Raw genomic sequence first — 26,486 nt, 5'->3', positions numbered from 1 at the left:
TGACTCGTTACACAGTGGAGGTCAAGCTGGGTGACCTGGGGTAGGAGCAGCAGAGTGGGAACAAGCCTGTGTTCTTCCTATTACCCAGTGGATAGTGTCAACTGTCACTTTTATACGGCCAATTGCTATGATGATCTGTTTTGAAGCTGGATGGAGTTCATTATATAATATTCTACCTTTTTGCATACATTTGAAATTTTCCATAAACATTTTTTCATGGATGTTTTTAAAAGGTCAAAATATATAGTGGTCTACACAAACTCTTAAGTAAAATATCTGGTACGAAGAAACCATATTTTACAAACATCTTAAGTGTGTTCTAAGCATTCAGACTTAGATGAGAACTGTTTCAATTTTTCTTTTTATTATAACATGAACTAAATTTAAGAAATTAGTCTTTTGACTTTATTTCCCAGAGTTGTTAGATCTAAATGACAATATAACTCATTATGAAAATATACTGAAAAGTACAAGAGCTGATGTAAAATGGTAATCAAGGTTCCAGGTATCAAGGGATTAGAGTAAGTGAAGAATGAAACCGGTCAGGCTGTAGTCTGACAGACACAGGATGCGCTGGTTTAGCATGGTGCCATCAAAGAATAGGAAGACCATCAAATGTGTGGTGGTAAGTCACAGTGTGAGAAACATTGCCTCAGGCAACTTCCTACCCTCTTTTTTTTTTTTTTTTGTAAATTAGTTTTTCTTCATTTAGTAACTTAGGTTTCTCTTTTAACATTTTAAAATTAAAATAAGTCATCAAACAGGAGTCATTTTTACAGGTAAGGTAAATCACAGGATAATGTATTAGGAAAATTTTGTTCCTTTTTAAATCAAAAAGCCTTCAGATGGTCAGGGATTGATGGAGTGGGGAAGACAAATGTACATTTCAGATTTTCATCACCAATGAAAAAATACAGCATTTTTATAGACTTAAAACTGTCAGTGCATTTAGATTTTGGTGAAGGAAAATTTAAAATACCTCTATAATAATACAATGTTAATAGAAATTGGCCATGTACTGAGGTCATTTTAGTGAGCTACCATCATGTAAATATAAGAAAAGTAATTTCTTGGTCCAAATCAGTGAAACTTTAAAAAAGATTGTCTCTAGAGAACATTTTTTGAGAACAATGTTTTTTCAGACACATTCTGATACTCAAATTCACTTTATAACACAATTATAGATTAACCTTTTAATTACATTTTTCTTAAAAAGCTGTGAGATTTCCATTTCTTCGGGAGACATTTTCACCACTGTGTTGTTCAATTCCACAGGTTAAGTTTTCTTCATTATTACTAAGAACTTCATACATGTTAGACAGATTGCCATTCATTGCTTTTTCATCTTGTCGAAAAGACACAGGGAGACTTGCTAGAGTAAAGCTGACATCTTTAAAGGCATGCAACAAGAATATTCCCACAATGATTGTAAAGAAGCCACTCAAAGTACCAATGACATCATCAACAGGCATATCTTGCCACTCCTTAAAAAGAATAGCTGAACAAGTTAAAACTGATGCTGTAAAGAATACATAATATATTGGAGTCACAATGGAAGTGTTGAATATATCCAGAGCCCTGTTCAGGTAATTAATCTGTGTGCTTACACAGACTATAAGGCTCAGCAGCAGAATCCAGGCCAGGGGATGTCGCAGCACAGGCTTTCCAGCAAACAGCTCTTTGATAGCAATGCCCAGGCCCTTAACACAGGAGACTGAAAATGCTCCAATTACAGAGCAGATTGTTATGTACACAAGAATGTTTGTCCGTCCATGGCGAGGTCCCACCACGAAGATTAAGATCAATGACACAATGACCACAAGTGTTGCAAAGACCACAAAACCTGGAGGAGGCAAGAAGAGGCTTATTTAGTAATTGTGTAAGTATTAAAAGAAACCCCTGAGAATCCAAAACTCAATACGAAGGAGAAAAGGTGTGTCCCTAAAATAAGTACTAGATTTCTTTTGCTACCCTAGCAAAAGCACACTCATAAAAATTTAGTTAAGTGTATACACTGGAAGCACCATAACGTGCTTCATATTCACAAATTGTTATACCACTAACATTTTTAACATAGTATCTCAGGCCCCATGATAATTAGACCATAGGAAACATCAGAATGATTCACAGCCACCTATTCTAGAAGATCTTACTACTTCCTACCCACTGGAATGCTCTAATTCCAAGAATGGAAATAATCAGAAACTAGTGGAGAGAAATTATGAGATGATCTTGAACACTCAACAATTTATAGATGCTGAAAAGAACAGCAGTTATAAAGTTCATCCTAAAAGGAGTAAATTTTTTAAATATTTAGATACAATATTTAGAGACAAACACTGGGGTAAACAGCAAATCAATAAAAGAATCTGAAAAGTATTGGCAGGGTTCTCATTGAATATGGAGAACTGAACTTAGCAAACAACTGTGTAGCACCATGGGCCAGGCACTTTTCTCAGAAATTTGCACTGATTAATTCATTTAATCCTCACAACTACCCAATAATATCAATACTATCATCTGCATTTTAAGATGAGGAAATTGAGCAGTCACTCCTTAAACTCTGCTAATAAATAAGTAGTAATAGGATTCTTAAAGAAGCAAATGTACAAAAACAAGAACAGGTAAAGGAGATGACAGTAACATTATGGAAGCCAAAAAGCAGAAGATAACTCATAACTGATAAAGCATATCCACGAAAGCTGAATCCCACATCAGCAGTGATCAAAGACTAGAATGTAACTCAGTTTGCAGCACAGAACTTTCCAAAGATACAGTGTATCTCTGGAAGTGGGGTTAAGGGGAGACTGAGAAACAGGAGGCCTGGCTGAAAGTCTAGTAAATTATGATCCCAGAATCCCTGCTCAGTTCTGAACATCTGAGTGACTGTTCTTCCTGCCACAGTGAACTGGAGGACTCTGGGCCAGTTGAGTATGAAGGTACCACACTAACACAGAACTTTAGGGTAAGGTAAATGTCTATGCCATTGACTCCCCCTGTCCCACTCAACTCCCAGGACTCAGGCAGCCAAGCAGGAGGTTTTGCTGGGGATTTGACAAGCCCGACATTCAGAAGGCAGCCAAGGATCACCAGGAGAGGCACCAAAACAAACAGAAACAAACAATGATGAAATACCAGAGAAGCAACCAGAACTTGAAGGGGCAAAATTGGAGAAAAAGATAAGGTCCACACTCATCTCTCTGCTTTCTCCCTTGCAATGACTGCCAGTTCTAGAGTAGGGAGTAAGGATGGGCATAAAGACCAGCAGAAAGTGGTGACTTGAGGCATGTGGAAGTTTCAGTAGACTAGGCAAAAATAAACCTTGGAATTTTGGGCTGCCTAAGCAGCTAGGACACAATGGACCAAGATTCCAGAAAGGAAGGAACTGAAGACAAGTGAGCCCAAATTTCTATGTGCAACTCCCCTTAAGGCATTTGTAGGCACAGAAGCTGCACGTGCCTAGGTTAGAGAAGCCAAGTGGACAGCCTGGTGAAAAAGCAAGAGAGCTGAGTGAAGAGGCCTGCAATCTTGGAATGCTAACACAGACACTGCCATTCAAAGTTCACCAAGGTGGAAGGTCCAAGTAAACATCCCAGGCTATCAGTTGAGAGAAAAGGACTTTGATCAAGAATATAAGCAAAATGGAAAGACACCAGCCCCTAAAAAGATAGAAGCAACACTTTAAGTTAAAAGTAATCTGTACTTGTATCTGCCTGACAGAAGAAATTTAGGTTCTCTCTGAAGGAATAAAACATCATTTAGAGCCTTTACACTTTTTAATATTGTATGTCCAGCATTTAACTGGAACTGCCAAAAGACAAAACTAAATGACTGAAAACAAAAGAAAAAATGGAGCCCACAAATAATCTTGACGTTGAAGTTTGCAGAAAAACTTTAAAATAACCAGGACTCTCTGAGGACTTGCTGCATACCACCATGCATGTAGTTGACCATACATATATGTGAAATGTTGAGAGGGTGAATTTTGTGTTGTGTTTTTTTGGCACACACACACACCAAAGAATAAAAGCAAGCTCTTGGAAATTAAACATGAAATAGCAGAAATAAAAAGTCAAAGAGCTGTAAGACAAAACTGAGGATATCTCCCCGGACACAGAGCTAAAAGGAAAAATGGTAAAAACAGGGAAAATATATATAAGAAAAGTCATGGTACAATCAAGGAAGTCCAATCAACAGAAGAATAAGAATTTCACAAAGAGAAAACAAAGAAAATTAAAGGACAAACTGATTTCCTAGAGTGAGATACACATTTCCAGATTTAAAAAAATCCATCAAGTATCTGGGACAATGGATAAAACTGGCCCACAGCTAGGTACATCAGTGGAAAATTTCAGATGACAAGAGCAAAGACGACATCCTGAAGGTTTCTAAAGATAAAAGATGGGTCACATATTAAAGATAAAGAATCAACTGTGTTTGATTTCTTAGCAGCAACACTGGAAGTGAGAAGACAATGAGGTCACATAGATTAAAGGCATTTTTATATATACAAAGTCTCAAAAAGTCTCATCTCTTCTGTGCCTTTCTTCTCTCCTACAACAGTGGCTCCAACCAAAATGAAGGAGTAAAACCAGGATTCAGAGCAAGAAAAAATAGAAAGTGGAGGGGATCCTCTACAATGCTGATGAAGGAAAATCTAGAATGACAAATGTGCTAGCACCCTCAAGATACCAGTCTAGACTAAGGCCAAAAGAGTCTCTGGCAGAGATTTCCAGAAGAGATGAAACTGCAGAATACCTAATGTGTTTGAAATTTCTGAGGGGAGAATTAAGACCACTGGAGAAAAGCTTCAAGATGGACTGGTATATTCACAAAAAAGTTATCAAACAATATCCTTATTAGTAAAGGAGAAGAAATCACAATGTATCATATGTCTAAACTGGGAATAAAAGTTATGTAGTGATTATAAATAAATCACTTAAACGGAACTAAGTACATACAATAGGTAGTAGATATAACAGATGATGCCTAAAGCCAAAGAGACTAGCAGCAATATAAGCACGTTATTTATAGACAAAGAGTTAAAAGAACAAAATAAACAAGGGTTTAGGGGCTGATAGGGGAGGAAAATGACCACTATTTTTCCTAATAAGCTATGTAGAACAATTTGTCTCTTTACATGCACATAAAATTTTAGTTAAAATAAAAACTAAATAAAAAAGCAAACTAGTAAGACCGATACAGCTTTTATTATTTCTTACCTGGATCTCCTAGCTTGTGAGACATTTCATTTAGAGTCTCGATCTCCTCTTCTTTTGGAGCATGAATGACCATAACTGTAGATCCTAGAATACTTAGCAACCATCCAATTTTCCCATGAAGATTAAGTCTTTCATTTAGAAAGTATGAAGAAAGAATGGCACTAAAATGGTGGAGAGGAGTGTGGAACATTAAAATAATCACACTTTTCTCATATTTAAATATCAACACAACTCAGAATTTTAAGTTATTAAAAAACTAAAACACTGTGAACTTGTAAAGATTCTGGCTTTTAGACAAAGCTAAAATGAAAGTTTCCAGAGAAACACTGGTTTCATCATACACTAAACCAGCATAGTTACCGTATTTCCACTGTAGAATATATGAAACTTACAATAAATGGAGCTGTGGCACAAATTTATAGCATTTTTATAGCATTTTATAGCATTTATAGCCTATGAATATAAGTCCAAACCCAAATTTTGTACTTAAAATTGGCTCAACTTTATTTATCCATACTGGTTGATGCATACTTCCTATGTGTTCGTGTAATAATTTGTCTATTAATTAAATCATCAAGTTTAAAAATTTTTTTGATGTTTATTTGATAAAGAGACAGAGCATGAATGGGGAAGGGGCAGAGAGTGAGGGAGACACAGAATCCGAAGCAGGCTCCAGGATCTGAGCTGTCAGCACAGAGCCCAACACGGGGCTCAAATCCATGAGCTGTGAGATCAAGACCTGAGCCAAAGTCGGATGCTTAACCCACTGAGCCACCCAGGTACCCCTAAGTTATCAAATTTTAATACATTATAGCCAGTTTAATCCAAATCTAAAAATGTATATAATGTAAACCTATAAATATAATGGTATAATATACAGAAAATTCAGGGTAAAAGACAATGTACCATAATATATCATTATATATTACATAGTATCTTGAAAAATTATGTAATTTACATATAATATCAATTTATATATGTATACAAACTATCTTGGGGGAGAAAAATTAAAAGAAAACTTATTAATCAACTTTGAGAATAGTAGCCCAAATCCAACTTCAACTATTAGGGGCTAAGCTAATTAGCTATTGGGGCTAAGCATTAAGATAACAGAAAAAGGACAAATCTTGGACTGCTCCTAATGAGTACCCCGAATCAGGCTTCAGAGGCACATAATCTTGCACCAAATCACTGATTTTCTGTAGTAGGTATAAAAACTGATTTATCATCAACCATCATCTATCAAAGTGTACATGTCTCAAATGATAAATGTTCCAACAAGTCCAACTTGAAATTTTAAAAAATTGTAATAAAAGTAGAACTATCATTGGCTCTGAATATAAGCAAGAAAAGCATAGATGCATTTTCTCTCCCAAATCGACAGCATGCCTATGCACAAAAGATAACCCTTTAAAAGCAAATTAATACACAGCTTAAAAAAAGTTCTCAAGATTGTTTAAATATAAATTATTCTGAGCATGTATAATTAGATGGTACTGAATACTTCATGGACTAAAATACCGACTGCTGTTTCTACATATGAAATGTAGTGTCCTTACCTTACTAGGACGCTGAGAGCTCCTAACGGAGTCACTAGGGTGGCTGGTGCAAAGGCATATGCAGCAAAGTTGACCACCTCACCTGCTCCCACTTGGGAGATAGACAACAAAAGAAACTCAGGAACAAATCACTCAAAATGGAAATGACTGCATTTTATTTTCATTTAGAGTTGACCCATGAACTGGAGTTTAAACTTTGTCCACTTACATGTACATTTTAACCACTGTAGATGTATTCTGTATGATCTTAATATTTTCTCTAGTTTATTAAGAATACAACATATGATACATATAACATACAAAATATATGCTAATCAACTATGTTGTTGGTTAAGCCTTCTGGTCAATAGTGCACTAATAGTAAAGTTTTTAGGGAGTCAAAAGTTATTTGTAGACTGTCAACTGCACAGGGGGTTGGTGCTACTAACTCCCATGTTGTTGAAGGGTCATACACACACACACACACACACACACACACACACACACACACATATAATAATGTACTATTTATATATTATGTACTGTATATATATTATGTACTATTTCAATTGTATTTAGCAATTTATTTTCTCCCAGCTATTCATAAAGGTTCTTCTGTAAATTATCAACACTAAAGTTCCAACTAATTAGAAACAAATCTATAATTTTAACTGGAAGAGACCTAATTTATGCTTACAGATTTTTTAAAATAAAATTTTAATAGATACCTATATCCTATGAGAACAAACACAAATCAATTAAAAGCAGCTAAAACTGGTGTAAAAGCACTTCTCCCAAGTCTTTTTCACTAGCTTTTTCTTTTTTTAAAACCCAACTCTTATATTCGAAGGACATCCTTAGGTACCTACAATGTTCCAGATGCTGTGGTAGGATCAGGAAATGCAGCACTGAGCAAAACAAAGATACTGTTCTCCTAAAATTTACATTTTGTGAGGGAAAAAACAGGCAAAATAAAGGTCAAGTGATTAGCCCACGCAGTGTAGAAAAACAAAGTGACAGAAAGGAATGGAGTGCTGCTGAGGGCAGGATCGTGGTGCCAAACATGGGCACTCTGATAGGAAACTTTTAGACAGTCTGGTCTGAAGTAAAATATTTACCTGCAGCTATCGGGGGGGGGGGGGGGGGGGGGGGGGGAGAATGTCCCAGTCAGGGAGTACAGCAAAAAAAACCTCTGACTCAAGGCAATGTCTGGCATGTCTGAACAGCAAGGAAGGCAGGACGGCTCCAATAGAATGAGCAAGGGGAGAGTAGCCCAGGAGTCAGAGGTAGCCAGGGCCATATGGCACAAGTCCTTTGTGAGTCCTGACAAGGATTTCATCTAAATTGAAAGGCCACTGGGGAATCTTATGCAAGGGAAGGATGTGATCTTATAGAAAAAGATCACTCATGGCTACTGTTTTCCAAAATGGTTATACCAAATTTCACTTAGTAGAGTAACAGAGCTCCCTTTGTCCCACTTGGTGGTACTGTCAGATTTAGAAGTTTGCTAATCTGTTAATGGGGAATGGGATTATTTTATTATTCTTCCAATTTGCATTTCCCCTTTTCATGTGTTGGACAAAGGAAATCTTTTAATGGAGAAGCTGGTCAATTTTTTTTTCCTGTCTGCCAGTAAATCTATTTGTTTTCTCTTACTGATTTGAGGTAAATTTTTATATATTTTGGATGTAAATCTTCTGTGGGTTAAAAATTGCCCTAGGCAGGAGAGTCTTTGACAAGGTGGAGGGAAGTGAATCCAGAACACAGATGGAGGGGTTAGCCTAAGCAGGAGGAGGACGTTTTTCTTTGTAACGAGAAAAAGGGATGAGAACGAAGGTAAGATTTCAGATTTGGTGTGGGAAATGGAGGGAGTTCTTAATGGCTTTTATGATCTCTCTGAAGTAGAAGGCCTACCACTATTTGAGAGTGTGGAAGCCAGTGGAGTTGGAAGAGGAAAATAGAAGGTTTAAAACAGACTCACTGATATTTCTTTTTAAGTTTATTTATTTATTTTGAGAGAGAGAGAGAGACAGACAGACACTCCCAAGCAGGCTCTGTGCTGTCAACACAGAGCTCAAAGGGGGGAACTGTGAGATAATGACCTGAGCCAAAAATCAAGAGTCAGATGCTTAACCAACTGAGGCAGCCAAGTGCTCCTTATTTTATTTTTTAATGTATATATATTTGCAACCCCCCTCTCCCCCAAGACTGATTTTTAGGACAATTGAAACTACGCTGCATGACACCGTAACGGTTGATGTATGTCATTATACGTTTCTCTAAACCCACAGAATGTACATCAAGAGTGAACCCTAATGTAAATTATGGACTTCAGGTGATTGTTATGTGTCAGTGTAGGTTCATCAACCGTAGAAAGTGCACCACTCTGATGAGGGGTACTGATAATGGGAGAGGCTATAAATGTGTATGGGCTGGGAGCATATGGGAAATCTCTGTCCCTTCTCCTCAATACTGCTTTAAACCTAAAACTGCTCTAGGTTAACTAAACAACAACCAGAAAAAAAATAAAAATAAAAATTTCCCTAGGCATGTAATAGAGTGTGCTAAAAAAAAAAAGCCCTGGAACTGGAGGAGTTTCAGAATATTGGAAAGTCACAAGGACATGATGAAATGGAACTAGTGGCAAAGAGGTGCTATCTGGAAAAAGAGGAATGTGAAAAAATTAAGAGTTTTTATCCAAGGTAAAGCAAGTGCCGGAAGAAAACATCACAATAAAGTTAAAACAGCTAAAAGCTGAGGCAATATCAAAGAATAGCTTTGTAAATGAAATCATTTCACGAATCAAAGTTATATGAGAAAGTCCCATCAAAGGAACAAATATTGATAAGCTATTGTTTGGAATACTTTTGTATTGTTTTATATCAACCCTTTTTTCCACAGTGTTGACAATTTGATATCCATGAGATATCAACTTAATATTTAGTAATATTTTGAGTTAAATCAGTAAAATATTACAACCATTTTTTTGCCACATTCTGTAATTTGCCTTGTCATTCTTTTAAACTCTTGATAGTGCTTCCTACAACTTGCTTGAGAAATGTTATTTTTTAATTTTAATTCCAGTATAGTTAACATACAGTGTTGTTAGTTTCAGGTGTTCAATATACTGATTTGACAATTCTATACATTATTCACTGCTCATCTTTAAGTGTACTTTAAAAAATTTTTTTTATTTTTTAGAAAGAGCGCAAGCGTGGGGGAGAGGGGCAGAGGGAGAGAGAAGAGAGCCACAGACCTTCATCCCACAACTCCAGGACCATGACCTGAGCCGAAATCAAGACCAGGACGCTCAACGGACTGAACCACCCAGGCACCCCTTAAGTTTACTCTGAATACCCTTCACCTATTTCACCCATCTCTTATATGGGAGATCTTTCTTTAAATTCTTTATCCTTCAAATTCTTTAGTGTTCTCTTTCACATTTAAGTTTATAAACCACCTAAAGTTTTTATGTATGGAGATAGAAATCAAATTTTATTTTTTTCCATATGGATTGTTACAATAATATATACTGAAAAGCACATTTCTCTATTTCAATATCATCTTTGCAATAAATATACTGTTTTTGGGTTTGTTTTAGGGTTCGCCATTCTTTTCTATTGGTCTATTGTGTATTTTGGCACAGCACCATACTCAGTGTAGCTTCATAATAAATCTTAATACCTAGTAGAGTAAATCCTTTCACCTTTTCTTAAGAATATCTTTGCCTTAGGGGCACCTGGGTAGCTCAGTCGGTTAAACAGCCTTTGGTTCAGGTCATCATCTCATAGTTCCTAAGTTTGATCCCTGCACCGGGCTCTGTGCTGACAGCTCGGAGCCTGGAGCCTGCTTTAGATTCTGTCTCTCCCTCTCTCTCTGCCCCTCCCCCGCTCACATTCTGTCTTGCAAAAATAAACATTAAAAAAAAAAAAAGTATTTCTGCTTTACTTGGACTTCTGTATTACCAAATTAAAAAAAAAAATTGTTTTCTAACGTTTATTTATTTTTGAGACAGAGAGAGACAGAGCATGAACGGGGGAGGGTCAGAGAGAGAGTGAGACACAGAATCTGAAACAGGCTCCAGGCTCTGAGCTGTCAGCACCGAGCCCGACGCGGGGCTTGAACTCACAGTCTGTGAGATCATGACCTGAGCCGAAGTCAGACGCTTAACTGACTGAGCCACCCAGGCGCCCCTCAAATTTTTAAATCAACTTACCACGTAGCACATAAGCACATAGGTTTTAAAAGGAATAGCACTTAACCTGTCACTATGGAGAGGAATGTTGACTTTCCAATAAGGAATCCTTCAATCCATGAAAATAATATATCCTTGTATTTGTCTTTTTCTCAATAAGATTTCATTTTTTTCCATCAGTATCTTTCTCATCTTTTGTTAGATTTAGAATTAAATAATTCTTGTTTTTAAGAATTATATGCAAATGGCACCATTTTAACATTTCATTTTCTAATTGTTGCTGATAATACAGAAACACAGCTAAGTTTTGTATGTTGACTTTGTAACCCAACACCACTTTGCTAAATCTTAATTTTATAATTTATCTGCATATAATTTGGAATTTTTATACCCACAATCATACAATCAGTAAATAATAAGTTTATATGTTTCTTTCTATTTCCACCCCCTTGCCTTACTGCATTTATTATGAAATTCTTTCAGGATATTGAAGGAGTAACGAGAAGTCATTTGCTTGTTTCCAGTTTCAAAAAGAAAGCCTTCAATATTTCATTTTGGTGCTTATTTTGATTGTTCTGGTTTCACTGGTCTTGAAATGACTTATTTGAAATGGTTTTTTAGTTATGAATAGTTGCCGAATAAAAATTCGGTAAACTGAAATGATGCTTTTTCTGAATTTGTTAACATCATTAATTACAGTGATTGGTTTTCCAAAGTTATGCCAACTTTACCCCCCTAAAATGAATCTAGTTTGTTCATAATTTATTTAGGATTTTTGCATATATGTTCACAAATGAGACCAGACTATTTTTCCTTTCTTATACAGAGTCAAGTTTTGGTATTAGAATTATGCTAGATTTTTAAGAAGAGTAGGGGAATGTATACCGTTTTTTCTATTATTGGGAAATTACTCAATTGCAATTATTTCTTTTAAAAATAGGGGCGCCTGGGTGGCTCAGTTGGTTAAGCATCTGACTTCCGCTCAGGTCATAATCTTGCAGTCCCTGAGTTCAAGCCCCACATCGGGCTCTGTGCAGACAGCTCAGAGCCTGGAGCCTGCTTCAGATTCTGTCTTCCTCTCTCTGCCCCTCCCCTGCTTGCACTCTGTCTCTCTCAAAAATAAATATTAAAAAATTTTAAATAAATAAATAAATAAATAAATAAATAAATAAAAATGACCACAGAACTTGCCAATGAAACCATCTGGGCCCAGGGCTTAATGTATGCAAAGGTTTTAAAACTATAGACCCAACTGTACTAAGTTAGTAGAAATCTGCCTATTTTATCCAAGTTCTTATATTTACTGAGATAAAACTGTTCAAACATCCTGTTGGTATCTACAAAACTCTAGTTACATCACCAGCTATTCTGCCTTCTCTATTTCTCCATCAGTTTCAACAAAAGGTTTATCAATTTCATTTAGATCATAGACCCAAATGTTGGTTTTAATACCTTTTGTTTTCTATTTAATTTTAGCTCTTCTCTTTACTTCCTTCTACATTTTCTTCTTCTTTTTTTCTTGAACTATATGCCTCACCTTTCTTATTTTTAATTATATTTATTTAAAGCTGTAAATTTTAATTACTTCAGTAATAGTCCACAAGTTATATTTTGCATTGGGCACCAACATACTATTTTCTAATTTGAACATATTTTCTATTTTCATTCTGACTTCTTTAAACCATGGAGTACATAAGTGTATTTCTAAACTTCCACACATAGGGATTTTTATGTATTCTTTTTGTTACCGATTTCTAAGGTAATTATAATGATCTATGAAAACACTCCATTAAATCCTCTGAAAACTTTAAGACTGGCTTTATGGTCTAGCAAATAGTCCATTTGTATAAATATTCTTTCCATATGCCCTTGAAAACAATGTAGATCAATGACATGTCCAAGAAGTTTGTTAAATTTGCTCTTCAAATGTTCTATAGACTTAACAATTTTACTCTGCTTACCCTATGAGAGTGTTATATTAATATTTCACCATATGGTGTTGGATTTGTCTATTTCCCCTGTTCCTGTGTCAACTTCTGCTTTTAATATTTCAAGGCTATATTATTAAATAAAGTTAGAACTGTTAAAGCTTCCTGAGAAGTTGAACCTTTTATCTTTATGCTTTGAATTATATTTTACCTAGCATACTCTTCAATCTCAACTTTCTTCAGGTGTTTTTCCATTTTTCTCTTTCAGCCATTCTATATCCTTCTTTTACATGTGCATCTTGTAAAAGACATGTAGTTAATTTTTATTTGTTTTTATAATTCCAATACAATAATCTTGTCCTGGTTTCCATTCTTAGCAGCACCTGACTCTGACCCTTATTAGCCCAATTCAAAAGTTCACTCTCTCTCCTACCTACCTGCTCTGAAGTCTGCAATTACATCTAGAGCAGAAGTGTCTTCAGCTTATTCTGAGCTTTATGACTTTCTCTGATCTTGGCTAGGTAATTCACTACATGTTGGATCTTTCATGTTTTTAAGAGTTTATATTCTATCCAACCTTTTAACTTGTTTTCAGCAAATCTTATCAGTTCATCTTCAAAACAAAATCCAGTATTCTACCACTTCTTAACATGCTCACTGCAACTCCCTTGGGTCCATACCATCACCACCTCTTACCTGATTATTTCAATAACCTCCCACCTGGTTTTCTTGCTTCTTCCCCTATGTGGTCTATTCCTCAACACAGCAGCCTGAGAGACCTTATTAAAACCTAAAGCATATCATGTCACCCCTTTGCTCAAGTCTCCAATGACTTCCCACACATTAAAGTCAGAGTCATTTCTGTGATATACAAGACCCACCCTCATTACTTCCCTGAACTTATCCCCTGCTACTTCCCCCACATTCACTCTCTTGCTGTTCTTGCCTCTTTAATGTTACCTGAGGCTTTAATAATCCAGTGCTGCATTAATAAAGCACTCCAAAATGTGGCAATTTATTTATTTATTTAAAAAATTTTTTTTAACGTTTATTTATTTTTGAGACAGAGAGAGACAGAGCATGAACGGGGGAGGGTCAGAGAGAGAGGGAGACACAGAATCTGAAACAGGCTCCAGGCTCTGAGCAGTCAGCACAGAGCCCGACGCGGGGCTCGAACTCACATACCGCGAGATCATGACCTGAGCCAAATTCGGACGCTTAACCAACTGAGCCACCCAGGCGCCCCAATGTGGCAATTTAAAAGACAAGCCATATTTTCTAATGGTCAAGATCTCATGGTTTCTCATAACTTCTATTGGTCAAGACTTCAGAAAGGGATCAACAGGTACTTCTCACTCAGGGTTTTTCAAGAAGTTTATAGTCAAAGATATAAGCTGGGGCTGCAGTCATCTGAAGGCTGGATTTCCCTCAGTAAGCAACCCAAGCAATCAAGGCAAAGCCACAGGCTTTTGGTGACTTGGCCTCAGAAGCCACACATTACAACTTCTTTTGCATTCTATCACCACACTGGGCCAGCACTAATTCAGTGTGAGAGGATTATACAAAAGTGTAAATACCAGGCGGCAAAAATCATTCTGAGCTATCACACTTCAAAAGGTCAGGCATGCTTCACCTCATAGCCTTAATATTTACTGTTTCCTCCTGCTTAAAACATTCCTCCCCCAAATATCCATATGGCTAGCCCCCTCATTTCCTTTACATCTTTTATCCATCTATCCTTCACATCCCTTCCCTATCTTACTCCTAGCAAATGTTAGCATTTGTCACTAACACACACATTTTAATTTCTTTATCTTGTTTATTATTATTTGTCTTCCATCTAGAATGTTAAGTCTTATGTGCATAAGGATTTTTCTGTTTGTTTCAACAGTTTATCTCCAGCACCTACAACACCTGGCATACAAGAAACAATATTTGTTGAATGGTCAAATCAGTCTCTTTGTTATTTCAACTGCTCTTAAACTTATAAGAACATTTACATAATTTAATCCTGAATACTTTGGAGGCTCAGTGAATTAAATATCATTTTTTATGTACTTTTTAAAAATGTTTATTTATTTTTGAGAGAGCGAGAGAGAGAGAGAGAGAGAGAGAGAGCAAGCAGAAGAGGGGCAGAGAGGGAGACACAATCTGAGGCAGGTTCCAGGCTCTGAGCTGTCAGCATAGAGCCTGAGGCAGGGCTCGAACTCAATGGGCCAGGAGATCATGACCTGAGCCAAAGTCGGACGCTTAACCGACTGAGCCACCCAGGTGCCCCTCTATGCACTTTTTTAAAGGTAATCATCAAAATAAGCATGGACACTCTTATCAAATGGATACCTGTTTTCCAATTTGGAATGAAAGTCAATGAAGGGGGAGGAATTAAAAATGGGATGTTTTCTACAATCTTTTTTTTTTTTTTAAGTTAATTTATTTATTTTGAGAGAGAGAAAGAGTGCACAAGGAGGAGTGGGGCAGAGAGAATTCCAAGCAGGCTCCACACTGTTGGAGCAGAGTCAACAATCCCACCAACTATGAGATTATAACCTGAGCTGAAAACAAGAGTCAGATGCTTAGCCAACTGAGCCACCCATGTGCCCCTCTATGATCTTTTACTATCAAATTTATCTTCTTAAACTGAGAATTTAAAAAAACACAGGTATATTAAACATGTTTTAATCAGACAGGTAAAAGAAAGTCTTCTCATTCAAATTAAACTATTAAACTGCTTGCTAAATGACTTTTACTGGCTTAAGTTTTACTTATTTTGAGTACTGTTCATTAAAAAACAAGAATTTAAGGGGTGCCTGGGTGGCTCGGTCAGTTAAGCATTCAACTTTGGCTCAGGTCACGATCTTGTGGTTTGTGAGTTCGAGCCCCGCATTGGGCTCTGTGCTGACAGCTTGGAATCTGGAGTCTGCTTCAGATTCTGTGTCTCCCTCTCTCTCTGCCCCTCCCCTACTCACTCTGTCTCAAAAAAACCCCCAAAAAAACACTAAAAAATTTTTAAAATAAAAATGAAGAATTTAATTAGTTTTAAAATGTGCTAGTAATATGAAGCTGTACTAGTATATGCAAATATTTTAATATACAATTATATTTTCTTGAAATGTTCTCTATACATACTTGATAGCAATCCAGCCCACCACAACCATTCTTTAAGATATGCATGGCCACCTTGACCTGTGAATGAAAAAATATTTCACTTTTTGGGAAGATTATCAGACTCTTATAAATTTATGACAACTATTAGCTATGACAGATTTTAAAACATCTTATTTGTTGATGATTATTACTTTGAATAAAGGTTCCATCATGATTTCTTAGATAATATTTTTATGATTTTCTTAGAAAAGAGGATGAGGATAATGAAAATGTTACAATTTTTAGGTTTGCACTATACTACAAACCTCATTCCTTGAGTGAAGTAATTAAATTAATCCTTATATTCAGTCCATACTTCATTCTTTTGTTTCGTGAACTCAGCTTCAATAAACCAAGTAAAGAAAATGAACCAGTAAGTAGTAGTCCAGCTTCAAATGAATTAGTCTGAAAGTGGATAAGCCATATAGGTGTGGGTTAGCCCCATTTATGAGGCAGTTACCTTGGAGAAAGGGGTCTTATATTGACCATACATAAAAAGTTAAGCATTAATCACAGTCTGGGGCTGCTAGGATATTCACCCTCCTTTTCTACTTGACTTTCTTCCCAATAAAAATAATAAAACCAGGAAGCAACTGGTACTTAAGCCATTGTCCAAAAGAAAAAGCCAATGCAAATGAACTCCTTGATAAACATATCCATCATGGACAATGCAAGTACCTGTCTTAGGACAAGAATGAGGAATATACTTGTTCACGCAGTATATGCCAATACTCTCTCCTTTGCCCACTAACCTCTAATAGAGGCCACTATTTTAAGATGGTTTGATTAGCTCTGGCCATAAAGATGGCACAGGAAAGAGGGAGAAGGTGTTTTGTTTTGTTTTGTTTTGTTTTGTTTACTACCAAAGCAGGTCTTCCTGTGAGGTCAGAACCAGACTTAGAACTAAAGCAGAGACTGAGTGATGAAACACGGCCAGGATGCAACATAATGCTGTTGTGAATGTGCCAAAGTCAGAGTGGGGTTCAATCATAATGAGTATCCCCCAAGATCTTGCCTTCAGTAAGATTCTGATTCTATTCATAAACCCTCATTTCCTTCTCTGCAGAAATATCAAAATTTTAAGATAAGACTGGATGCTAATAGGGCACTGGTCCTTATTTCCACTTTGAAAGTAACTATAGGAGTGAACAGCTAGCTTATTAATGACATTGTCTCACTTTTATTTTTCTCATTACAAAGTAACTGATGTTTGATTCTCTATAAACATTTACAAGGCTTGCATAGTTCAAAGTTTCAAATATACTAACTAGGAATTAAGATGTGGTTGTCTACCATCAAGAACCTGAGTAAACAAGCATACACAGATATCATTTCACAGTCACATAGGGCATAGCCTACCTGCTCTCATGGAGCCTTTCCTGGCAAGGCGCAGAAGACCTTTTTTTTTCAAAATGAAACTCCCGCCAATGAAAATGCTGGAGCTCATAGCCAATCCCAAACCAATGTAAAAGTCATATTTTCCACGCCCCTGGATCATTTCGTTTGTTACTGAAGTTCTTTAAATCACACTGATTACAAAACAGAGAAACCGCTGGTGCTAGAGGCAGGGTTATGCAGTCTTCAAATCTAAACAATGCAAAACAAGACAAGATTTTCAGAGAATGATAGTGATAGTGCAAATGCAACTCAAAAATTTACTCCATTTCTCTTCTCATAAAGGAATATTTTCATTACTACTATTGATAATATACTTACTATTTATAATTTACCACTAATGTAATTATCTCTCTTCCAGTTATGGCAAAAGATAGGATCATGATATAAAGCCATACTAAAAAATCAAACTCATGGAATCAGGGAACAGACTGGTGGCTACCAGAGCCAGGGATAGAGGAGTGACAGATATGGGTATAACATAAAGAAGTCTGGGGGTATAATGTACAGCATGGTGACTACAGTTAAAAATACTGTGTTGTACATTTGAAAGTAACTAAGATCTTAAAAGTTCTCATCACAAGAAAAAATTTTTAATTGTGTGAAGTGATAAATGTTAACTGAATTTATTGTGATCATTTTACAACATATACATATATGTAATCATTATGTTGTATACCTTAAGCTAATATAATGTTTTATGTCAGGGATAACTCAATAAAACTGAAAAAAATTATGGGAATGCAAGCTGGTGCAGCCACTCTGGAAAACAGTATGGAGGTTCCTCAAAAAACTGAAAACAGAATTACCCTACGACCCAGCAATTGCACTACTAGGCATTTATCCATGAGATACAGGTGTGCTGCCTTGAAGGGACACATGCACCCCAATGTTTATAGCAGCACTATCAACAATAGCTAAAGTATGGAAAGAGCCCAAATGTCCATCAATGGATGAATGGATAAAGATGTGGTATATATATCTATCTATCTATCTACCACATGTATGTATACACACACACACACACACACACACACACACACACACACACACACACACAATGGAGTATTACTTGGCAATCAAAAAGAATGAAATCTTGCCATTTGCAACTACGTGGATAGAACTGGAGGATATTATGCTAAGTGAAATTAGTCAGAGAAAGACAAAAATCGTATGACTTCACTCATTTGAGGACTTTAAGAGACAAAACAGATGAACATAAGGGAAGGGAAACAAAAATAATATAAAAATGGGGGGGGACAAAACAGAAGAGACTCATAAATATGGAGAACAAACTGAGGGTTACTGGAGGGGTTGTGGGAGGGGGGATGGGCTAAATGGCTAAGGGGCACTAAGGACTCTACTCCTGAAATCATTGTTGCAGTATATGCTAACTAGTTTGGATGTAAATTTTAAAAAATAAAAAAACAAAAAAAACAGACCTCATCTGAACAGGCAGGACAGCCAGAGATTGTATACCATGTGCATGGTACTATCTATGCAAAATATGGTAGAGGAATATCTGTAGGTTAAATAAATACTGTTGAAGCAGTAAAAAAAAAAAAAAAAAAAAAAAAAAAAAAAGAAAAACAATACACTAAATTTAAAAATTTAAATTAATTTTATAAACTCTAGTTTCATATTTAAATAATGGTTCCAGTCTTAGTTGACAGTCCAAAGTAACAAAACTTTGCTGTTAAGAAAAAATATTCTACAGAACGAAAATAAATCATAAATATATACAAATTTAGTTCATAAATACATTTACCAGTTTCACAACATGTCCTTTTTAAATAATCTACACAGAGAAACTCAAAATTTTCTCACCCATACAGTTTCTTCTTTGAAATCTATGTAGATATAAGCAGATGGTTATTTATTTGTTATTTAGCCTATTTGGGGGTGTGTAGAAAGAAAACAGCTTCCACATTATTTTGTTAGCAGAGGATGATCATTCTAACAGACAGATGTTTGCCACAGTGCAAGTGTGATACTGATGGACTTTTTGGAGAACATGAGGGCCATGGACCTAGAGGGCTCAAACCACAAGACCAGACAGGGAGCAGAGGCTTATCAAAGACATTTCAAATGTCACTCATGAACTCTGCTAACAAATGAACTAAAGCAAAGTGCAGAAAGTAGAGGGAAAGATATTACTCAGCAAGAAGGTTTATGATTAGTTATAACTTACTGCCAGCCCAACTTTCTGGTAGGTCTTGAGATTTTTTATCCCACAAATTAACTACTGAGTTCCAGAACTAATCTACAATTCAGTCAGGATCCTCACTCATTAACCCTTGCCCACTAGCCAACTTTTTCCATTGTTCAGGTTATGAGATTCTGGCTTTTAGCAAAAGCATCATAACTCTAACCACCTAACCCCTCAATTGCTTTATCCATTCACTCAAACGGTATTTACCAAACATAAGCATTAAGCATTATGCTAAGCTCTATGCATAAAATGGTGATAGCTAAATTTTAGTCTTCCATGGGAGACAAACAAAAGACAGTTAAATAATGGACGATAATGTTCTGTAATAATGGTAAAAAGGGGCCAAAGGGGCCAGTGTTTAGATTTGCCTGTTGAGTCACATTATGGTTCCCAGAACCCTTCATAAGAACAGTCCTTCCCAATCCATTGATTTGGGGCTTGGCTCCGTGGCTTATGCTGGCCAATGGGGGGGAAGGTGTAAGTGACAGGAGTGCCAGTTCCAAGTCTAGACCTAAAGAGGACCTTTATATTTCTGCTTGCCCCTTTGCACCCTGCCATCACCCTGTGCACAGCCAAACACAGAGTCATCCCTGCTGACTTAATGAACCATGAGTACGATCATAAATAAATGCTACATGCCACTGGGATAACTAACTTACACACCTAAACAGACTTACTACAGGTAAATATAAAATTCCCATCAGATTTTTGAAAAACCAAAACTTGTCTGCAGAAATGGGGATCAGTGGTAAAGATGGGTGGCAGGCAGACAGGGGTTCATTGTTAGAGAGAGAATAATACTTCTCTCTATTCTATATGTACTATGTATGTTTGGACGTTTCCATATCAAGGTTTTTTAAAACACATGTTGCAGTGCTCAAGAGCTGCAGAGATGTCAGGAGAGAAACAACTAACAAGTCTCAAAAGCAAAGTCACCCCACAATCTAGGATAAGATAATACTGAAACATGGAAAGAACATAAGACACTCAAGTCAGGGAGGTGCTCCAAGTTTTATAAGTATCAGTCACATACAATATGGATGAGATTAGCTGTCTAATTGAAACCTTTCCAGACTGATCTTTCTCATAAGGATTTGGAGAAGTATCCCTAGTCCTCTGAATGCCACTCCTAAGGGAAGAAAATGCATCGAGAAAGGTCCAAGGCAGGGAATTTGGAAGATCCAGTCCTGCCTCTAGCTGGGTGCATGACCTTGGTTAAGTCGCCACCTTAACAGAGACTCATAAGAAAAGAAAGAAGCTAAAGAATCTGTAAAGTTATTGATTTTCAAATTTCAAATAAAATAAACTACTGGTCTCTTTACGTGCCACATATTGGTAACCCCAAACTTCAACTTAACTTCAGCTTGCCTTTGGAATAATTCTGGACTGTGACAATCAGTTATGTACAGAGACATAAACATATGCAGGGAGGGGGGAGGCAGAAAATTTGGGAATAAAATGGTTAGCAGAAAGAATTACTTCTATAGACTGTAAGGGCACCTCGGTGGCTCAGTGGGTTAAGCGTCATCTTTGGCTCAGGTCATGATCTCGCAGTTCATGAGTCTGAGCCCCATGCTGGGCTCTGAGCTGACAGCTCAGAACCTGGATCCTGCTTCAGATTCTGTCTCCCTCTCTCTCTGTCTCTCCCTAGCTCATGCTCTGTCTCTCTCTCTCAAAAATAAACATTAAAATATATAGAGAGAGACTATAAAAAGATTATGACAACAAAAAAAGTGTGCTTAATGGTATTCCCAGCACACTCTAAATGACTCACTTAACCATGTTTATGACCCAGTCTTCCTCACTAGACTGCCAGATGCTGGGCTCCTACAGCTTCAAAATATGTCTTAATATCGGTTTTCTCAGTGAATATAGATGAATGGAATAATTATAATTGGCCCTAAAAATAAAGCTGTATCATTTAGATCAGCTTCCTAAAATGTAACAACTGTTTTTACAGTGTATAAACTTATGAACTGTAAAAAGTTGTCAAAGTATGCTGGGAAGTGATAGTATTATATGTAAGTGAAAATGCAAAGGTAACAGTAAAAAGTCTGGGAAGATGGGAGTAAAGAAACCTAGCTACCAAACACACTTCAGCCCACTCTGCATTCCAATGAACAAGGATCACCTAATATTCATCAAAGCACCCCCTAACTTAAAATCAGCTCCTTTAACCATTATCATCATGAAGCACTGTTCTTAATTATCATTCAAATTCTACTGAGGAAGTGACTACCTAAAGTTCTCTGGTCCACAAACCTCCCTTTTAAAAGTCTGAACAAGCTGATTTATAGTTTGAATATTCTGAAATCTATAACATATAACTTTGTTACCTGCATAGATGATACCCATAAACAAGTCAGGTTTAGCTACAGTTCCAATCCAATAGCTTCACAAATCCAAATTCAGACTTCACTTACATAAAGCTCATTTTTTAATTTTTTTATTTTAGAGAGAGACTGCAGGCACACTCACAAGCAAGTGAGAGGGACAAAGAGAAAGAGAAAGAGAAAGAAAGAGAGAGGGAGGGAGGGAGGGAGGGAGGGAGGGAGAGGGGGAGAGGGGGAGAGGGGGAGAGAGAGTACACCTTAAGCAGGCTCCATGCTTAGTGCAGAGCCTGGCGTGGAGCTCGAATTCACGAACCCGCGAGATCATGACCTGAGCCGAGGTCAGACGCTTAACTGACTAAGCCACCCAGGTGCCCCTGAAATGGATTGTTTTATTCTTGAGTATACTATGAAGTAGGGCCAGGTTTAAAGACAGCTAAACAAGAAAACTTAGTATGTTTCACTTCAACTATGTTCTCAAATCAGAGATGACAAGCTTCAGGTGATAATGTGCCCATCCTACCTCTGACAGGGACCAGGTAGAAGGTCCCATCCCATTCTCCTCTCCTCCAGCTGTTATTATTATTTATAGTGTGGTCATCTGTTCAGTAAACATGCGGAGCAGCTCTAATATGCCAGATGTTGGGGTTATAAAGATGATTTGATCACAAGTCCCTGACCTCAAGGATTCCACAGCTGAGTAAAATGATCTGAAGTGACCCATTTTAATTTTAAGCACACTTTTAAAGGCTCTTAGAATTTCCAAATTGTTCTTTCTAAAGTTTAACTTTCAAAGGTGATTTTACTTTTACGAATATTTATAACATTAACTTTCATTAAATACAAGTTATGTTAAAAATGAAATAAATATATCTTAAAGAAAATAAAGTTTTGAAATTGGTCCACCCTCTTCTAAAATATGGAGAACATGTAAGTAACAGGAAAAGATGGGACTAGTATTCTACCATCTATAAGATAAGATGATACTAAGATTTGCTTTGCAAAATGACTAACAGTAGGCAACACAATTACCAAAGTCATATACTTTTTAAAAATATACCAACAGAAGTACATTTACAGCTTTAAACTTGTCACAGCATTTCTGACATTTCATTTCACAAAACCTTGAAAGGTATGTGGTGAGGGCCCCATGAAGAGAAAACAGGTACAGAGATGTCAAGCAACTTCTCAAGAAGTGGGTAGGTAGCAGAACTAGTGCTAGAATCCAGCCTTTTGCCTTTCCCACTGGAGTCTCCATTTAGACCCAGAGGTGGAACACAAGGAAGAAACAGCTCCAACCTGGCTGTCAGTGTAAATCATCATCTGCCCAATCTGCTCCTCCTTGTATTCTGACCATGGCTTCACCATCCTCATTACCCAAACTGGATACAAGGGCCAAGAGTACCATATGGAGTATACCTTTGTGAAATACAGCCTCATATCTCCATGGCTCTCCCAATCCTCATTCAGCTTCAACAATGATGTTATCACACTGCTCTATAAAACACATCTGTGCTATCTCATTCTGCTTAAAACCTTAGAATGGCTACCCAATGTTTACAAAAAGAAGTTCAAATTTTGTAATCCTCTAACACCTTTCACCATTTGTTCCCAACCTAACTTTTGTATCTTATTTCCCTATACTATAATTCACATACCCTATGATACACCAGAGGTCAATATACTGCTGTCATTCTTACCTACTCCTTCTCCTCCTCCATACCTTTGTTTATATTCTCCCTTCATCTTAAAAAAAAAATTATTTTTAATGTTTATTTTATTTTTGAGAGAGAGAGAGCATGAGCAGGGGAGGGGCAGAGAGGGAGACACAGAATCTGCAACAGGCTCCAGGCTCTGAGCTGTCAGCACAGAGCCTGACGCAGAACTCGAATTCACGAACAGGCTCCAGGCTCTGAGCTGTCAGCACAGAGCCTGACGCAGAGCTCGAATTCACGAACTGTGAGATCATGACCTGAGCCGAGGTTGGACGCTTAACCTACTGAGCCACCCAGGTGCCCCTTCCCTTTCATCTTTTAAGGTGCAAACTCAAAATGCACCTCCACAATGAAGCCCTGCTTGAATTCCACAAACCAGAGAAATCAATCTTTTCTGAATTCCTTGGCCTTTAAACCTACACTTCTCTTTGGACACTTTTCTAGCCTATATTATGGTTACTTATGTATACAACTTAAATCCCCTTCATGGTGGCTCCTTGTGGACAGGTGCTTATCTCATTTACTCAACCAACAAACATTGACATGAATATATACTATGTTCTAGGAATGGGAATACAGCAGTGAATAAAACAGACCAAAACCCGGCCCTCATGGAATTTACCTTGTGTTGGAGGTAGGGCAAGACAATTAAAAAAAAAAAAAAATAATAATAATATTATATTGGAAGGTGGTAAACGCTATGGTTAAGGGCATTGAGGAGTTGGGTTGAGGGGATTCTATTTGAATTAGTTTGGTTAAGAGGCCCAGTGGAGAAGATAACACTGAGTAAAGCCCTGAAAGAGACAGGAAAAGAACAAAGCTGAGAAAAAATGCAAAGGCATGGAGGTATGAACTGTTATGCAGCTTTCCAGGAAAAGAAAGGCCACTGTGGCTGACACTGAGTGAACATGGGTAGGCAGGATACCACAGCAGGGTATTTTTATATAAAAGAAATATCCTGAAAACAAGTGTAATTCTTTTTTATCATTTCCCTCTAAATAGTAATAGCTACTACTTACTGAACACCTATGAAGCACTGTTCCAGGTAACTGATACACATTATTTCTAATACATACAATGAGAAGAAGGTATCTTTATCCCCACCTTACAACTAAAGAAACCAAACCTCCAAGGGGTTAAATCACATGCAGAGGACCACACAGAAAGTTATACAGTCTGAAATGGAACCTAAGTGTCTACTAGACTCTACTTCTATATGGGCTGCCCACGCTGAATGAAAACTAATATTAGAGTTCTTAATCTTTACTTCTGTTTGGTTTCCACTGATTTAACTTTTTCCAATCTCTTACTTTGCTAATTCTTTTTAAAAAGTTTTCTTTAATGTTTATTTTTAAGAGAGTGAGAGCGAGCGGGGGAAGAGCAGAGAGAGCGAGAGACAGAATCTGAAGCAGGCTCCAGGTTCTGAGCTGTCAGCACAGAGCCCGATGCAGGGCTCAAACTCTCCAACGGTGAGATCACGACCTGAGCAAAGTCAGCCAACTTAACCGACTAAGCAACCCGGCTTCCCGCTAATTATTTTTAAAAACGGTACTTATAAATACTGCAGAACCTAAATCCCCAATCCTAATTTAGCAACATCAGTTATAAATTAAAATTTTAACTTACATGTAAGTTTAATATGGTCTCTCTTATGAAAAAAAAGGCTGGAAGAGGTCAGAGATGACTTATTCACTCTCATTTCCTTGTAAATAATACTCTTTATTCTCATTTAAAGTTTTAAACCCTGGTAGAGTAGCTCCGGCCTGGAAAGAAGAAAATACATAAGTAAGCAAAAGGACTGAACAGTTACCAACAGTTTCAAAAATTTGGCTACTAGCCTCCATACTCTTTTTACTTACCAACATGAAACCTACTCAACCAAGCATAAACATAGTACTTCAACAGATAGCCTACTGCAATGAAACAAAGATCTCTACTCTCCCATCTTACTTTTACTACTAAAAAAAAAAAAAAAAAAAAAAAAAAAATACTACCTAGGTATATGGTTTATAGAGAATTTCTAAAAACAGAAAACGTAGTCCTGTATTAAACGAATTGAAAAACCTAGTGAACAAATTAAAGAGACACATAAACAAAACTAAACGTATATAGAGTTTTTATGAAAAGGAAGGAGGGATTAAATGACTTTATAAAAGTTAGGAAATTAAAAGTCATGTTCAACGGCTGACTTCTAAAACTTGTTCAACGGTCAGTTAATATCTCCGCAGCAGCTGAAACAATCTAAAACTCACAACAAAACGAAAACTATGTGAATGAGCTGAATGAACTGATGCCCCGACAGGGTCAAGCCAGATTTCCATAGGATTTAATAGCAACCCAATTCGCAGTGGGATTCCTTGAGGCAGGATAAGAGGAAAAGCCCTTCCATTTCACAACACACGTGTTCCCAGGGAAGAGAAAGGCGCCCCTGAAGGGCCCCTGCCAACCCAAGACCAGCAGATTCGACCACAGCCCCTTCGCCCTTGCTTGAAAGAAAAAATTAAAAACTGGCGACCTCACCCCAACTGGAGGCCGCCCATGGTCCCCTCCACTACCTGGCCCTGGTCACCTCCGCTCACACGCCCACACAGGCCGCACGGGCCGCCCCTTCTTGAGCTCGCGCGGCCAGTGTCTTAGACGCTGTCCAGTAGGAGGTGAGAGCATCCAGGGCTGCAGCCGTGCGCGCCGCCTCCTCCATGGGGGAGCGCCGAGGGGAGCCTGCCCCGGATGACCCGCGACCGCCGCCGGGACCTAGAGCTGTAAGTAACCGAGGAGAGCCTGGGCGCGGTCGAGTGACGCAAAAGGAA

The 26,486-nt window shown here is 37.4% G+C and overlaps 1 protein-coding gene across 2 annotated transcripts; it reads right to left on the bottom strand.

Moving 5' to 3' along the window:
• Positions 1–342: 342 nt before the first annotated feature.
• NIPA2 (NIPA magnesium transporter 2) lies at positions 343–26,486 on the bottom strand. Of its 2 annotated transcripts, none has more exons than XM_019438167.2 (7): positions 26,200–26,486; positions 25,306–25,442; positions 17,387–17,614; positions 16,010–16,066; positions 6,782–6,872; positions 5,223–5,383; positions 343–1,843 (listed from the first exon to the last, which is right to left on the bottom strand). In XM_019438167.2, the coding sequence occupies exons 3-7, from the start codon at positions 17,523–17,525 to the stop codon at positions 1,209–1,211; spliced, it is 1,083 nt and encodes a 360-aa protein (XP_019293712.1). In that variant the 5' UTR covers positions 17,526–17,614; positions 25,306–25,442; positions 26,200–26,486; the 3' UTR covers positions 343–1,208. The 2 variants fall into 2 exon arrangements, with proteins under 2 accessions (XP_019293712.1, XP_019293711.1); XM_019438166.2 differs by having other exon boundaries at positions 26,235–26,486.

This window comes from Panthera pardus, unplaced genomic scaffold (genome assembly GCF_024362965.1).
Source record: "Panthera pardus isolate Hobbes unplaced genomic scaffold, ASM2436296v1 HiC_scaffold_24, whole genome shotgun sequence".
Taxonomy (NCBI): Eukaryota; Metazoa; Chordata; class Mammalia; order Carnivora; family Felidae; genus Panthera; species Panthera pardus.
This window is presented reverse-complemented; position numbering and strand designations above follow the sequence as displayed.